The following is a 14,743-nucleotide window of genomic DNA, read 5'->3' as shown; positions in this document are numbered from 1 at the left end:
CAATGTGCTGCCTTTTCTTAGCTTCCAGCAAATACAAACGTTTCTAATCATAACTTTTAAAATGATTTTATTTAAAAATAACTATGTAGAAACAGTTTAGCATTTCAAAGTGTTGGCTTGTGGGTCTGTCCAGCTATTGTTTCTGTTTGCAATTGTCCAGTATGAGTTTTCCCATGTTGTCTAGCAATTTAGAGATTGGTTTGGTTCTGTAATTCTTATTGTCCCTTTACAGAAACTATCATTCATATTTCACTATAGTATGTAATTATATAGTGCTGTGCACTTTGTGTTTCTGAGGTTACTTGTTGTTACACAGTAATGTGTAAGCCTTAAGAGTTTATAGGCAGAGAGCATCTGCTCCATAAAACTCGTGTCTGATGTTAAAATTGCAGAATAAAACCTAGTCTTTATTCTCGACTCCCTTGCCTGCTAGTTTTAAAAGGTTGCAAAGATTTTTGGAACTGGTGCACGCACATTTGGATTTGTTTTGTCTGCTGTAGAGATGGTACTCGAATTCTACTATTTTAGCGACGTTTAGTTATGACTTCAATGTAATGTAATACCAAGAAAAAGTGTAGATAGAGATATTTCTCTGAGCCAGATTTAGTTCACCGAGCAAGGAAGGAACAGATGAGATGAGACGAGTTCAAAAAACCTATTCATGCAACTCTTAAGTAAAGTTAAATTCTCATTGTAGATGTATTTTTTACGCTATTCTTAATTGTACTTAATACTTAATTGCAATCTACCTTTAACACCGCATCTGTCGCTTGTCATACGTCATCACGGTGAGACTGTTTATGGGGAGCATGACGTGTTGTTCAGTGTGATAGTCCTCAAACTTGTATCTCAGACTTGATTTTGGAGGATGACCATGGACATGACGTTTCTGGGTACTGGCTCAGCCTACCCGTCTCCTCACCGTGGAGCCTCGGCTCTGGTGCTGCGGACAGATGGGGACTGCTGGCTGTTTGATTGCGGAGAAGGAACCCAGATCCAGCTGATGAGGAGCCAGCTCAGAGCCGGTGAGTCGCTATGATAGGGTTGGCTTCATGTTAATCATTAGCGTGGTGAGGAGAAGGTTATGAAAACAAAATAATTTTAGATTTCTTTAGTTGATAATATATTTTAAAAGTGTAATTCACGTTTCCTGACATTGATTTCCCAATTAATTTGCCATTTGCTCCCTCCGTATTTTCACTGGAGCAGCTGTGTTTTGTAATAATGTCATATTTTGTACCCAGGTAGAATCACCAAGATTTTCATCTCCCACTTGCATGGAGACCACCTGTTTGGTTTGCCTGGACTCCTTTGCAGAGTGAGTCTCAACACCAACCCTAACCCTGAGCAGAACTTGAGTTGTGTGGACATCTACGGGCCCCAGGGCCTCCGCCGCTTTCTGAGGGTGACACTGGGCCTCACAGGGTCACAGCTGCTCTTCCCTTATGCAGGTATGTCCAAAATATATTTATTCAGTTCGATTTTATTTGTATATTGCCAAATTATAATACAATCATCTCAAGGCACTTAAAAAACAAAAGCAAAATGCGTATGAGCAAGCAAGTTAGTTATGGAGTTCCACAACGTTCTGTGCTAGGACTGATTCTCTTCAACTTATACATGCTTAGGCAATTACCATTAATTCATTATTAAGCCCGAGCCCCCACCGAAGGTGAAGGCAAGGGACTACTGTAACCGCGCAATGAGCGCAGACTGACTAACCGGGTCAGACTCACTAACAAACCACTAAACACTGACCCTGACCCCACCATGACGTAGGGATGTACAAGAACTTTCAGAATATATATATATTGTGGTTGTCATGGAAACAGCTTTATTGTTATCATTAGGAATATGGCTCCCTGTAAAATCCAGAATGGAAATTTAAATCCTTCTTTTCATATAGAAAGTCCATGATCAAGCTCCTTTATACCTTAAATATCTCGTGGTACCATATCATCTCAAGAGGGCACTTTGCTCTCAGAGTGCAGGTCTACATGTGGTTCCCAGAGTCTCCAAAAGTAGAATGGGAGGCAGAGCCTTTAGCTATCAAGCTCCCAGTCTGGGTTCAGAAGGCAGACACCCTCTACACTTTTAAGGCTAGACTTAAAACTTTCGTCTTTGACAAAGTTTATAGTTATGCTGCTATAGGCCTAGACTGAGCCCGATTCTGATGGAGGTTTCTTCTGTTAAAGGGAGTTTTTCCTGTCCACTGTTTGAGATGATTGTGTTGTGATTTGTATGTATGGAAGGTTCATCATGAATATATGGTCTGAGCTCTAGTGTCCACACTGTTCAGTACAGTGTAGACTTGAAATCACAGGAGATCAAGGGGTTTTGCTTCAGTTGCTGCAGAAAGCATGTTGCACATTTTGGACAAAGCAGCTTTTTGTTACGGACTTGTCAGGGAAATAAAAATTATAAACTAAAACACAATACATATAGTGGCTAAGAAAGTGAACTTCTGTGCTGTATGACTGCCACCTTCAGGTTAGCTGCAAATCTGTCATTCATAGAGGTCCGTGTAACAATAAACCTGATGTTTTATAAAGCTTATAGTATATTTTAAAGTTTATACGGTATTTATAAAGTTTTTCACATGACAACATCCATCCATCCATCCATCATCTATACCCGCTTATTCCTTAACCAGGGTCACGGGGACCTGCTGGAACCTATCTCAGCTCTCTTTGGGTGGAAGGCAGGGGTCTCCAATCCATCGCAGGGCCACATATAGACACACACAACCATACACACTCACACTCCTATGGGCAATATAGAGTCACCAATCAACCTGACATGCATGTTTTTGGACTGTGGGAGGACACCGGAGTAAACCCACGCAAGCACAGGGAGAACATGCAAACTCCACACAGAAAGGCCACGTTGCAAACCCAGGACCCTTCTGGCTGTGAGGCAACAGTACCAACCACTCAGACATCGTGCTGCCCCACATGACAACATTACTGAATACATCCTTTGTCCATTTTTTAAATTATATGACATCTATGAGATGAGACATAGGGTTTCTTGCTAAAATTTAGCATATACAACCTACTTCAGTTATACAGTTTGCTTCAGTTATTTTTTTTAAGGCTTTGTTAATGTGCTCTGCTCTGATTTTACTTATACTCTATATGTTTTTGCAGTGCATGAGCTGGAGCCTACACCTGAACAGAGTCCTGAAGAGGGACGCCTCAGTCTTGAGGTTTGTTTTGGTGTTTTTTCTGTGAAATGAAGATCTTTCTTTACAAGACACTGCAGTACAAAGTTCTGGATTGGTTCTGTTCTGCGATACATGGTTGATAATAATAGAATAACTGATTGTCAATTTTCAGTGATTCAAATTTTTGTATAACTCCCTAGCAAAAAAAGTAATTCTGATTTTCCCCCATGTCCTAGTTCAAGCTTGAAACATTGAACCCAAGATAAGTCAAATACCTTCTATTTTCACTGAAGCCTGAGTGAGTTTTACCACCAGAAACACACCTTAGTTTTTGCCTTCGAAGGAACATGTGAACGCTGATGTTAACATGTCTAAATGTGATTCCGGAAATCAGAATTCCAAGCTCTTCTTTCACAGTTAATTCTTGATTTTGATGTTACTGATGAAAATTTTCTCTCTTTAGATGACTACGGAGTGCGGCCCTCTGCACCCACAAGAGCAACTGGGCAGGACGATCTCCCTGGACATCTCCAGTGATTGTTACCTCCTCTTTGAAGACCCGAAGTTTGTGGTCAAAGCCTTTAGGTTGTTCCACCGTGTCCCTTCCTTTGGTTTTTGCGTTCAGGAGCGTGATCGACCCGGAAGACTGAAAACCGAACTCCTGAAAGAACTAGGTAAAAATGAGTGCATGTAAATGTTGGTGGCTCGCGGAGGTGGCCTTTGTCCAGTGATTGAACATTAATTATAGTCATGAAATGTTCTATTCTAAAAACAAATCAGTGCTTTTAACATGCAGAGTTTGTGTAGATATTTGGCTTTTATTTAGGAGTTCAGTTTGCACATTGGTCACTCAAACTTGCAAAAAGTCAGTGTCCTGAGCAGGATTACTATTGCAACAACACATCATTAGTAGGGTAAAACTAATCTGTCTCACGACGGTCTAACCCCAGCTCACATTCCCTATTATTGGGTTAGGGTTAGGTTTAGGGTTAGGGTTAGGGATTAAGTGGATCATGTATTTTTATGTGACTGGTCTCACTTGGTTTTCCTCAGGTCTGAAACCAGGGCCTCTGTATGGGCGTCTCAAAGCTGGCGAGTCTGTAACTTTGGAAAGTGGGCGTGTTGTGCTTCCCAGTGAGGTGCTGGAAGAAGCGATTCCAGGGAGGAAAGTCTGCATTTTAGGGGACTGTAGCTCAATTCTTGGTATAGGACCACTGATGTTGTGCACTGGGGCGGACGTTCTGGTGCATGAGGCGACTCTGGGGAACGAGCAGAAGGAGAAAGCAGTGGACCATGGACACAGTACACCTGAAATGGCGGCAGCGGTGGCACGGACTTGCTGTGCACTGAGGCTGGTGCTGTACCACTTCAGTCAGCGGTACAAACCCAGCTCACTGCAGAAGGAAGGAGATGAGGACTGTGTCTCAGAGCTCAGGAGACAGGCTGAAGAAGCACTAGAGGACAGCAGTGTGGAAGTGATTCTTGCTGAAGACTTTCTGACTCTGCCCATTCCTCTCAGAAAACCAAAGTAATTTTTAATTTTGTTCTGTTACAGTTTCCAGTTTTTATTCATGTCATGGGTTATACATAATAAAGTAGTCAAGTGACAAGAATCTCAGCTCAAAGTACACTTACATACTGTTCAGGTCAAATTAGGCCCATTGTGACATTTGATAGCAATAAAAATACTCAAAACCACAATTACTATAATTTTTTTTTCCTTTTTAACCTTCAGGGATCGACGACCGCGCTGGCTCGTTTTGTAGCATCTTTCCTGATTCTGTTAAAGTTCCTTAAATTTTCACTTAATTTTTCCATAAATTAGCCTATAAATTTTCCTTTAAATTTACTCTTTCCCTAAATTTTCCTTTAAATTTTCCCATAAATTTCGTTAAATTTTGCCTTAAATTTTCCTTTAAATTTCATTAAATTTTCTGAAAAATCTGCCTAAATTTTCCTAGTTTTGTCATGATCCGCATTTTGTGACTTCCTGTTTCGTTTATTTTGAAGGATCATGGCAGGAACTGGTTTTGTTTGATTTTGTTTCACTTTGCCCCAATTGGTTAATTGTTTTCACCTGTGCCTTGTTTTGTCCATTACTTTACCTGTTTTGTTTCATGTCTCCTGTAGTCCTGCTTTATTCCTGTTCCCTGAAGTCCTGTTTTCCTCATGTTCCCTGTAGTCCTGTTCATGTTCCCTGTGTGGTCTGATGTGTCCCTAGTGTATGTGACCCAGACCCTCAGGCCCTGAATCCCTGTTCATGTTTCCCTGTGTGGTCTCGTGAGTCCCTAGTGTGTGTGACCCAGACCCTCATGCCCTGAATCCCTGTTCATGTTTCCCTGTGTGGTCTGGTGAGTCCCTAGTGTGTGTGACCCAGACCCTCATGCCCTGTATCCGTGTTCATGTTTCCCTGTGAGTCTGGTGCATCTCCTTGAGTGTGTGTGACCCAGACCTTCCTGCCTTGTCCCCTGAGTTCATGTCCTGTGTTCCCTGTGTTCATGTTTATGTCCTGTCCCTGTAGTTCATGTGCTTTGTTTAGATTCCCGTGTCCTAGTGTTCCCCAGTTTTCTGTGTTCCTGTTTTCTGCTTTCCTGCTTTGTTCTAGTTTCTTGTTACCTTGGTTTCCCTTAGTGATTCACGTTTAATAAAGTCTTTTGTTTTGTTTCACCTGAGTTGCCCTTAAATATCCTTTAATTTTCCCTTAATTTTTCATTAACACTATGCATATATTTTCCCTTTAAATTCCTGAAATTTTTCCTTAAAATTCTCAAAATTTTGTTTTGCCATAAATTTTCCTAAATTTTCTTTAAATTTGCCTAAATTGTCCTTTAAAAGTTCACATAAATTTGCATAAATTCCCTAAATCTTTCTGTAAAATTAAATTAAAATTTAAGTTGTCCCTTAAAATTCCCAATTTGCCTAATTCTTCCGTTTTTCCCTGAATTTTCCCCAAATTCACCCTTTAAATTACCCTTAATTTATTATTTATTATTACCCTTAATTAATTTCACAGCATTCCCTAAATTTTCTCATAAATTTGCCTTTCCTTAAATTTTCCCATAAATATTTCCTCAAATTTTCCAACAAATTTTAAATTTCCTCTTAAATTTGGCCATAATATTGTTAAATTTCCGTGCCCGGCCACCCTGCAAAGGAAGCTCATTTCAGCCGCTTGTATCCGAGACCCAAAGCTCACGACCATAGGTGAGTAACTTATGTTTTCCAAAATTTTCCTAAATGTTCCTTTACACTTTAAATATCCTTAAATTTCCCCTTAATTTTTCCATAAGTTGTCATACAAATGTTCCTTCAAATTTACCTTTGTTTCCCTTAAAGATCCTTAAATTTTCCAAATTTTCCCCTAAATTTTACTTTAAATTTCCTGATTTTCCCTAAAAGTTTCGGTTTTATATCTTTAAATTTCCTTAAATTTTCCTATAAATTTCAGTAAATTTCCCATTTTTTACATTTTCCAAAAAAATTGCCTAAATCTTTTTTTAGTTTCCCTTAAATATCCTTAAATTTTCCTTCAAATTTCCTTAGATTTTCACTTAAATATTTTTAAATTTCACTTGTTTCCCTAAATTTTCCTTTAAATTTCCTCAGATTTTCCCTAAAAGTTTCCTTTGCATCTTTAAATTTCCTCTTACGTTTTCCATATTTTACTAAATGTTCCCTTAAAGTTTACTTTAATTATCCTTAAATTTCCCCTTAATTTTTCCATAAGTTGGCATATAAATGTTCCTTCAAATTTACCTTTTTTTCCTAAATTTTACTTTAAATTTCCTTAAATTTTTCTACAAATTTTATTTTGTTTTCCTATAAGATTCATTAAATTTTCCCTTAAAGTTTCCCCTAAATATTCCTTTAAATTTCCTCAGATTTTCCCTCAGTTTCCATTGTATATCTTTAAATTTTCTTACATTTTCCAAAATTTTCCTAAATGTTCCCTTAAACTTTACTTTAAATATCCTTTAATTTCCTCTTACATTTTCCATAAGTTGTCATATAAATGTTCCTTCAAATTTACCATTGTTTTCTTAAATTTTCCGATAAATTTTGTTAAATTTTCCCTTAAAGTTTCCCTTAAATATCCTTAAATTTTCTGATTTTCCCTAAAAGTTTCCCTTAAATATCCTTAAATTTTCCCCTAAAGTTTACTTTAAATTTCCTGATTTTCCCTAAAAGTTTCCCTTTCATATCTTTAAATTTCCTTAAATTTTCCATCAAATTTCTTGATTTTCCCTAAAAGTTTCTTTAAATTTCCTCTTACATTTTCCAAATATTTTCCTAAATGTTCCCTTAAAGTTTACTTTAAATATCCTTAAATTTTCCCTTAATTTTTTCATAAGTTGGCATATAAATGTTACTTTAAGTTTACCTTTAAATTTTCCTATACATTTCATTAAATTTTCCATTTTTTACATTTTCCCAAAAAAAATTGCCTCAATTTTCCCTTAAAGTTTCCCTTACATGTCCTTAAATTTCCCCTTTAAATTCCTTAAATTCTTCCTTAATATTCCCTAAATTTTTTGCTTTTGCCATAAATTTTCCCAAATGTTCCCTTAAAGTTTACTTAAAATATTGTTACGACCTACTCTAGGGGAAGAGGAAGTAACACGAGTCAGATGTAAAATGACCAACGGGATACATTTATTTTAACATTACACACTAAACTAACAAGGAGTGGGTTTTGAAACATAACATAAATGGGTACAAGGCAACAAGCAATTACACACTTAAGAGATGTTAAACTCAAAGCGTTCCCCAAAAGGGGGAAGTTCCTTAAGTAAACCAAAAGAACTCCAGACGAAAAGATATTTAAAGCCAGCCTACAAAAACTAAGACAAAACTCAAGGAGATTTATCTGGACAAAGGAAAGAACAAGGTAGGCTAAAACAAACAAATCACGAGCCAAGCTGAGTCCAACAGCACTCTGAAGTTTACACAATACACAATAAAGTTTTCCTTGTGTCCACCAAACAACTTTGCAAACCTAATACAAAAACACAAGAATAACTACCAGTTCAAGTTGTCTTCCAAAACAGTAAATTAGTTAAGACACTGAGTGCATTTAACAAGTGCATGGCAGACTGCTCACATCAAATTACAGCTGCCCCGAATGATGGAAATGAGACCTCTTTTAAAGGTCCACTCTGGATGATGTCACTTGACCTTGATTGGAGTAATAAGCTGAGATGAATGTTAGATGAATCAGAAAACAAGCAATGGGTCATGTGGCTTTCGTGGCCAGAAGAAGGAACTCCAAGGATAGGTTATAGGTTGTGAAATACCAATCAGCTGCAGTTCAGGGCAGGATGTTGAAGGAACTTGCAGGGCCAATCAAAAAGGAGCATCTGGTGCAGTTGATTTGGACTTTCACATACAAGGCAGCAGGTGAGAGAACGAGAGGAAGAAAACCAAAACAAGGCCAGGGGCCGTAACAATATCCTTAAATTTCCCCTTAATTTAACATTGTAACATTCCTAAATTTTTTTGGTTTTGCCATAAATTTTCCTAAATTTTGGCTAAAACTTTACTTTAAATAATCCTTAAATTTCCCCATAAGTCGGCATATAAATGTTCATTCAAATTTACCTTTAAGTTTTCCTAAATTTTACATTATATTTCCTTAAATTTTCCTATAAATTTCATTAAATTTCCCATTTTTTACATTTTCCCCAAAAATTGCCTAAATTTTCCTTTAAATTTCCTTAGATTTTCCCTTAAAGTTTCCCTTAAATATCCTTAAATTTCCTGATTTTCCTAAATCTTTCCCTTACATGTCCTTAAATTTCCCCTTAATTTTCCCTTTAAATTCACTAAATTCTTCCTTAATATTCCCTAAATTTTGTTTTTGCCATAAATTTTCCCAAATTTTCCCCTTCAATGTTCTTAAATTTCCTTAATTTTTCCATAAGTTGGCATATAATTAAATTTAGCTTCAACTTTTCTAAAATTATCCTTTAAATTTCCTCAGATTTTCTCTAAAGGTTTCCCTTTCATATCTTTAAATTCCCTTAAATTTCCCTATAAATTTCCCTTTTTTACATTTTCCAAAAAAATTTTCAAAAAAAAAAGTTTTCCTTTAAAGTTTCCCTTAAATTTTCCCTTAAATATCCTTAAATTTCCTCAGATTTTCCGAAATGTTTCCCTTACATGTTCTTAAATTTCCCCTTAATTTTCCCTTTAAATTCCTTAAATTCTTCCTTAGTATTCCTTAAATTTTTTTGCTTTTGCCATAAATTTTCCCAAATGTTCCATTAAAGTTTACTTTAAATATCCTTAAATTTCCCCTTAATTTTTCAATAAGTTGACATATAAATGCTCGTTCAAATTTACCTTTAAATTTTCATATAAATTTCGTTAAATTTTCCCTTAAACTTTCCCTTAAATATCCTTAAATTTTCCAAATTTTCCCCTAAATTTTAATTCAAATTTCTTGATTTTCCCTAAAAGTTTCCCTTTCATATCTTTAAATTCTCTTAAGTTTTCCCATAAATTTCATTGAATTTCCCATTTTTTACATTTTCCAAAAAAATTGCCTAAAATTTTCTTTAAAGTTTCCCTTAAATATCCCTAAATTTCACCACTTAGTTTCCCTAAATTTTCCCTTAAATTTGCTTAGGTTTTCCCTTAAATGTCCTTAAATGTCCCCTTACATTTTCCCTTTAAATTTAAATTTCATGAAATTTCCCATTTTTTACATTTTCCAAAAAATTGCCTAAATTTTCCCTTGTTTCACTTAAATATGCTTAAATTTTCCAATTTTTCCCCTAAATTGTACTTCAAATTTCTTTAAATTTTCCCTTAAATATCCTTAAATTTCACTCGTTTCCCTAAATTTTCCTTTACATTTCATCAGATTTTCCCTAAATATTTCCCTTGCATATCTAATTTTGTCTTACATTTTCCATATATTTTACTAAATGTTCAGTCAGTTTACTTTAAATATCCTTAAATTTTCCCTTAATTTTTCCATAAGCTGGCATATAAATGTTCCTTCAAAATTTACCTTTAAGTTTTCCTAAATTTTACTTTAAATTTCATTAAATTTTCCTATAAATTTCCCCTTAAAGTTTCCCTTAAATATCCTTAAATTTTCTTCTAAATTTTCCTTTAAATTCTTGATTTTCCCTAAAAGTTTCCCTTTCATATCTTTAAATTTTCCATAAATTTCATTAAATTTTCCGTTTTTTGCATTTTCCAAAAAATTGCCTAAATTTTCCTTTAAAGTTTCCCTTGCATATCTTTAAATTTCTTTACATTTTCCAAAATTTTCCTAAATGTTCCCTTAAACTTTACTTTCAATATCCTTAAATTTTCCCTTAATTTTTCTATAAGTTGGCATATAAATGTTCCTTCAAATTTACCGTTAAGTTTTCCTAAATGATACTTTAAATTTACTTAAATTTTCCTATAAATTTCGTTAATTTCCCATTTTTTACATTTTCCAAAACAATTGCCTAAATTTTCCCTTAAAGTTTCCCTTAAATAGGCTTAGATTTTCCCTAAAAGTTTCCCTTATATGTCCTTAAATTTCCCCTTACATTTTCCATAAATGACCATATAGACTTTCCCTTTAAATTCCTTAAATTCCTCCTCAACATTCCTTAAATTTTTTTGCTTTTGCCATAAATTTACCAATTTTTCCATAAATTAGCATATACATTTTCCTTTAAATTTACCTTTAAGTTTCCCTTAAATGTCCTTAATTTTTTCCTTAGTTTTTCCATAAATTTGCCTATAAATTTTCCTTTACATTTACCCTTGTTTCCTTCAACTTTCCTTTAATGCTTACCTAAAATATCCTTAATTCCCTTTAATTTTTATATAAATTAGCATATAAATTCTTTAATTTTGCCATATAATTTGTTAAATTTTCTTTTAATATGCCTAAATTTTCCTTCAGAATTTCCCGTTTGTGTAAAGGTTCCCTTTAAAATTCCCCTTAAATTTGCCAGAATTTTCCCTTTAAATTCTCACTTAAAATTCCACATTTTCCCTAAATTTTATTTTCAATTTTCTCTTAAATTTCAATAAATTTTCCCATAACTTCACATGAATTTATGAAAATACATCTGATCTCTGGAAAATGCTTCTGCTCTTTAAAAAACACATCCGGCCCTGAAAGGTATGTCTGGACTTTGAAAAATATGACTGGTCAATGAAAATACATCTAGCAATGAAAAATACAACTGGACCTGAAAAATATGATTGGTCGAGAACAGTACAACTGCTCTCTGAAAAATACCTATAAATTTCATTAAAATTCCCATTTTTTACATTTTCCAAAAAAATTGCCTAAATTTTCCCTTAAAGTTTCCCTTAAATATCCTTAAATTTTACAATTTTCCCCCTAAATTTTCTTTAAAATTTCCTTAGATTTTCCCTTAAAGTTTCCTTTAAACTTAAATTTCACTCCTTAGATTCCCTAAATTTTCCTTTAAATTTCCTCCGATTTTCCCTAAAAGCTGCCCTTACATATCCTTCAATTTCCCCTTACATTTTTCATAAATTTCCATATAAGTTTTCCCTTTAAATTCCTTAAACTGTAACATTTCCTAAATTTTTTTGCTTTTGCCATACATTTTCCTAAATTTTCCTTTACTCTAAATATCCTTAAATTTCCCCTAATTTTTCCATAAATTAGCATATAAATTTTCCTTCAAATTTACCTTTAAGTTTTCCTTAAATTTTCCTATAAATTTTGTTAAATTTTCCCTTAAAATTTCCCTTAAATATCCTTAAATTTTACTTTAAATTTCCTGATTTTCCCTAAAAGACAAAATATGTCTGGTCTGTGAAAAATACTTCTGCTTATAGAAAAATAAAATGTGTCTGAAAAATACATCTGGTTTTGAAAAATACAACTGGTCTCTGAAAAATACATCTCAATGAAAAATAAAACAAATATGACTGCCCTCTGAAAAACATGTCTGGTCTTTGAAAAATACGACTGGTCTCTGATAAGTAGGACTGGTCTTTCAAAAATACTACTGTTCCAGAAAAACACCACTGGTCTCTGATAAGTATGTGTGGTCTTTGAAAAACACCTCCAGCCCTGAAAGTATGTCTAGACATTGAAAAATCCATCTGATCGCAAAAAATACGACTGGTCTTGGAAAAATACGTCTTGCCTAGAAAAGTATGACTGGTACTGAAAAATATGACTGGTCAAGAAAAATAGGTCTGGCCCTGAAAAGTACTTCTGGACTTAGAAAAAAAAACATCTGATCCTGAAAATTACGACTGTTCTTTTAAAAATACATCTGGCCATGAAAAGTATGTCTGCTTCGTTGGAAAATATGTCTGGCCCTGAAAAGTATGTGTGGACTTTGAAAAAAACATCTGGTCCTAAAAAATACAATTGGTCTTTCATAAATAGCTACTACTGGTCCAGAAAAACACCACTGGTCTCTGATAAATACATGTGGTCTTTGAAAAATACGTCTTGCCCAGAAAAATATGACCAGTCCTGAAAAATATGACTGGTCGAGAAAAATACATCTGTCCTTTGAAAAATACGTCTGGCCATGAAAAATATGTCTGCTCAATACGTCTGCTTTGTTGGAAAATATGTCTGGCCCTGAAAAGTATATCTGGTCCTGAAAAATATGTCGGATGTACAGTATGTTGGAAAATACGTCTGGCCCTCTAAAGTATGTCTGGACTTTAAGAAATACATCTGGTCATCAAAAATATGACTGGTCTCTGAAAAATACATGTGGTCAATGAAAATCACAAAAGGTGTCTGAAAAATACGACTGGACTTTGAAAAATACGTCTGGCCTCTGTAACATACAACAGGTGTCTGAAAAAATACGACTGGTGCTATGAAAAAATACAACTGGTCTCTGAATAATATGTCTGGTCATTGAAAAATATGTCCGACCCGGAAAAATACAACTGGTTTTTGTAAAATGGGTCTGGTCCAGAAAAATACAGCTGGCTCTCTAAAGTATGTCTGGACTTCAAAACATACATCTGGTCACGAAAAATACGCCTGGTTTTTCAAAAACACATCTGGTCAATGAAAAAGGTTAAGGTTGTGCCAATATATTTGAAAGAAACCAAACACAACAGCACAAAAAAAATGGCCTCTCTTACTAGTCTACCGAAAGGGCTGAGCAAAACCATACAAGGAGGCACCAACCACTAACCTAGTGAGTCTAGACAGTTTTTAACTAAAGTGATTGCAAAAAAAATGTAGGGGTACCCCGACTTACCTGTCCATAACCACCTCCCACCAGAGAGCCTGAGTCCCAAACAATTACAGTTCTCAAAAGCTGCTACACAAAAGCCAGCTAGGAAAAAGAAGAGAGAAAAACGGTGCCAGCAGATACCTTTTTATAGATGCTCCTTCCCAATTGCTTGATCCCATCCTCCTCAGCTAAGCCAATCACATCCCACCAGTGGCAGCAAATTAGCCTGTTCAGCTGGATCCACTCCTCTCATTACTACCTGAAAAATCACACAAAAGAAGGGAGGGGAGAGGAGGAAGACAACCAAAATAAAACAAATGGGTAGGATCTGCCTGGTATGTAACACCAGAAAAATACGACTGGTGTTCTAAAATATATGACTGGTCCAGAAAAATATGACTGGTCTCTGAAAAATATGTTTGCTCTTTGAAAAATATGTAGAGCCCTGAAAAGTATGTCTGGACTTTGAAAAAAAACATCTGGTCCTGAAAAACCAATCAATCAATCAATCCATCCATCTTCTTCCGCTTATCCGGGGCTGGGCCTAAGCAGGGATGTCCAGACTTCCTTTTTGCTGGATACTTCCTCCAGCTCATCCGGGGGGACGCTAGGACAAGTGACATAATCCCTCCAGCCTGTACTGGGTCTTCCATGGGGCCTCATCTCGGTGGGACATGCCCAGAACACCGCCCCAGCGGGGGCCCTCATGGGGGGCTGTTGAACTGCTCTTGGTCTGGTCCATCACCTAGGACCTGTTTGCCTTGGGAGACCCTGCTAGGAGGACATAGCCCCTAACAACATAACTCCTAAGATCATTCGGACACTCAAAAAACTCCACGACGATCCGGCGGCGAGGAAAAAAATACAAAAAAAAAAAAAAAAATACGTGGTTAATTAAAAATACAACAGGTGTATGTACAATACGACTGGACTTTGAAAAATACGACTGGCCCAGAAAAATACGACTGGTCTCTGGAAAGTACGTCTGGTCTTTGAAAAATACATACGGCCCTGAAACGTATTTTTACACTTTGAAAAATACATATTTTCCCCCAAATTTTCCTACATTTTCCCTAAATTTGCCCATAATTTTCCCTAAATTGTTTTTTAAATTTTCCCTTAAAATTCCCCATTTTCCTCAAATTTGCCTGTAAACTTCCCCTTAAAATTGCCTAAATATTCCCTTAAAAATTTCCCATAAATTTCACTTACGTTTTCCCTTAAATATTCTTTTAAATTTTTTTGGTGCAATAGTAAAATAAGTCAAATGCCACCTTTTCTGAACCTTTTCCAGAGCTTTATTTCTGGATCTGTACACAAGGTATTAAAGAACAACAAAAAATACAAAATAATGTTTAACAAAAGAAAAAAA

General features: G+C 35.3%; 1 protein-coding gene across 1 annotated transcript; it reads left to right on the top strand.

Moving 5' to 3' along the window:
- The first annotated feature begins 794 nt into the window (after positions 1-794).
- elac1 (elaC ribonuclease Z 1) lies at positions 795-5,445 on the top strand. The gene is made up of 6 exons (XM_026321742.1): positions 795-1,025; positions 1,245-1,451; positions 3,150-3,208; positions 3,630-3,840; positions 4,220-4,694; positions 4,902-5,445. The coding sequence occupies exons 1-6, from the start codon at positions 869-871 to the stop codon at positions 4,930-4,932; spliced, it is 1,140 nt and encodes a 379-aa protein (XP_026177527.1). The 5' UTR covers positions 795-868; the 3' UTR covers positions 4,933-5,445.
- Positions 5,446-14,743: the final 9,298 nt, after the last annotated feature.

Source organism: Mastacembelus armatus, chromosome 9 (assembly GCF_900324485.2).
Source record: "Mastacembelus armatus chromosome 9, fMasArm1.2, whole genome shotgun sequence".
Classification (NCBI taxonomy): domain Eukaryota; kingdom Metazoa; phylum Chordata; class Actinopteri; order Synbranchiformes; family Mastacembelidae; genus Mastacembelus; species Mastacembelus armatus.
This window is presented reverse-complemented; position numbering and strand designations above follow the sequence as displayed.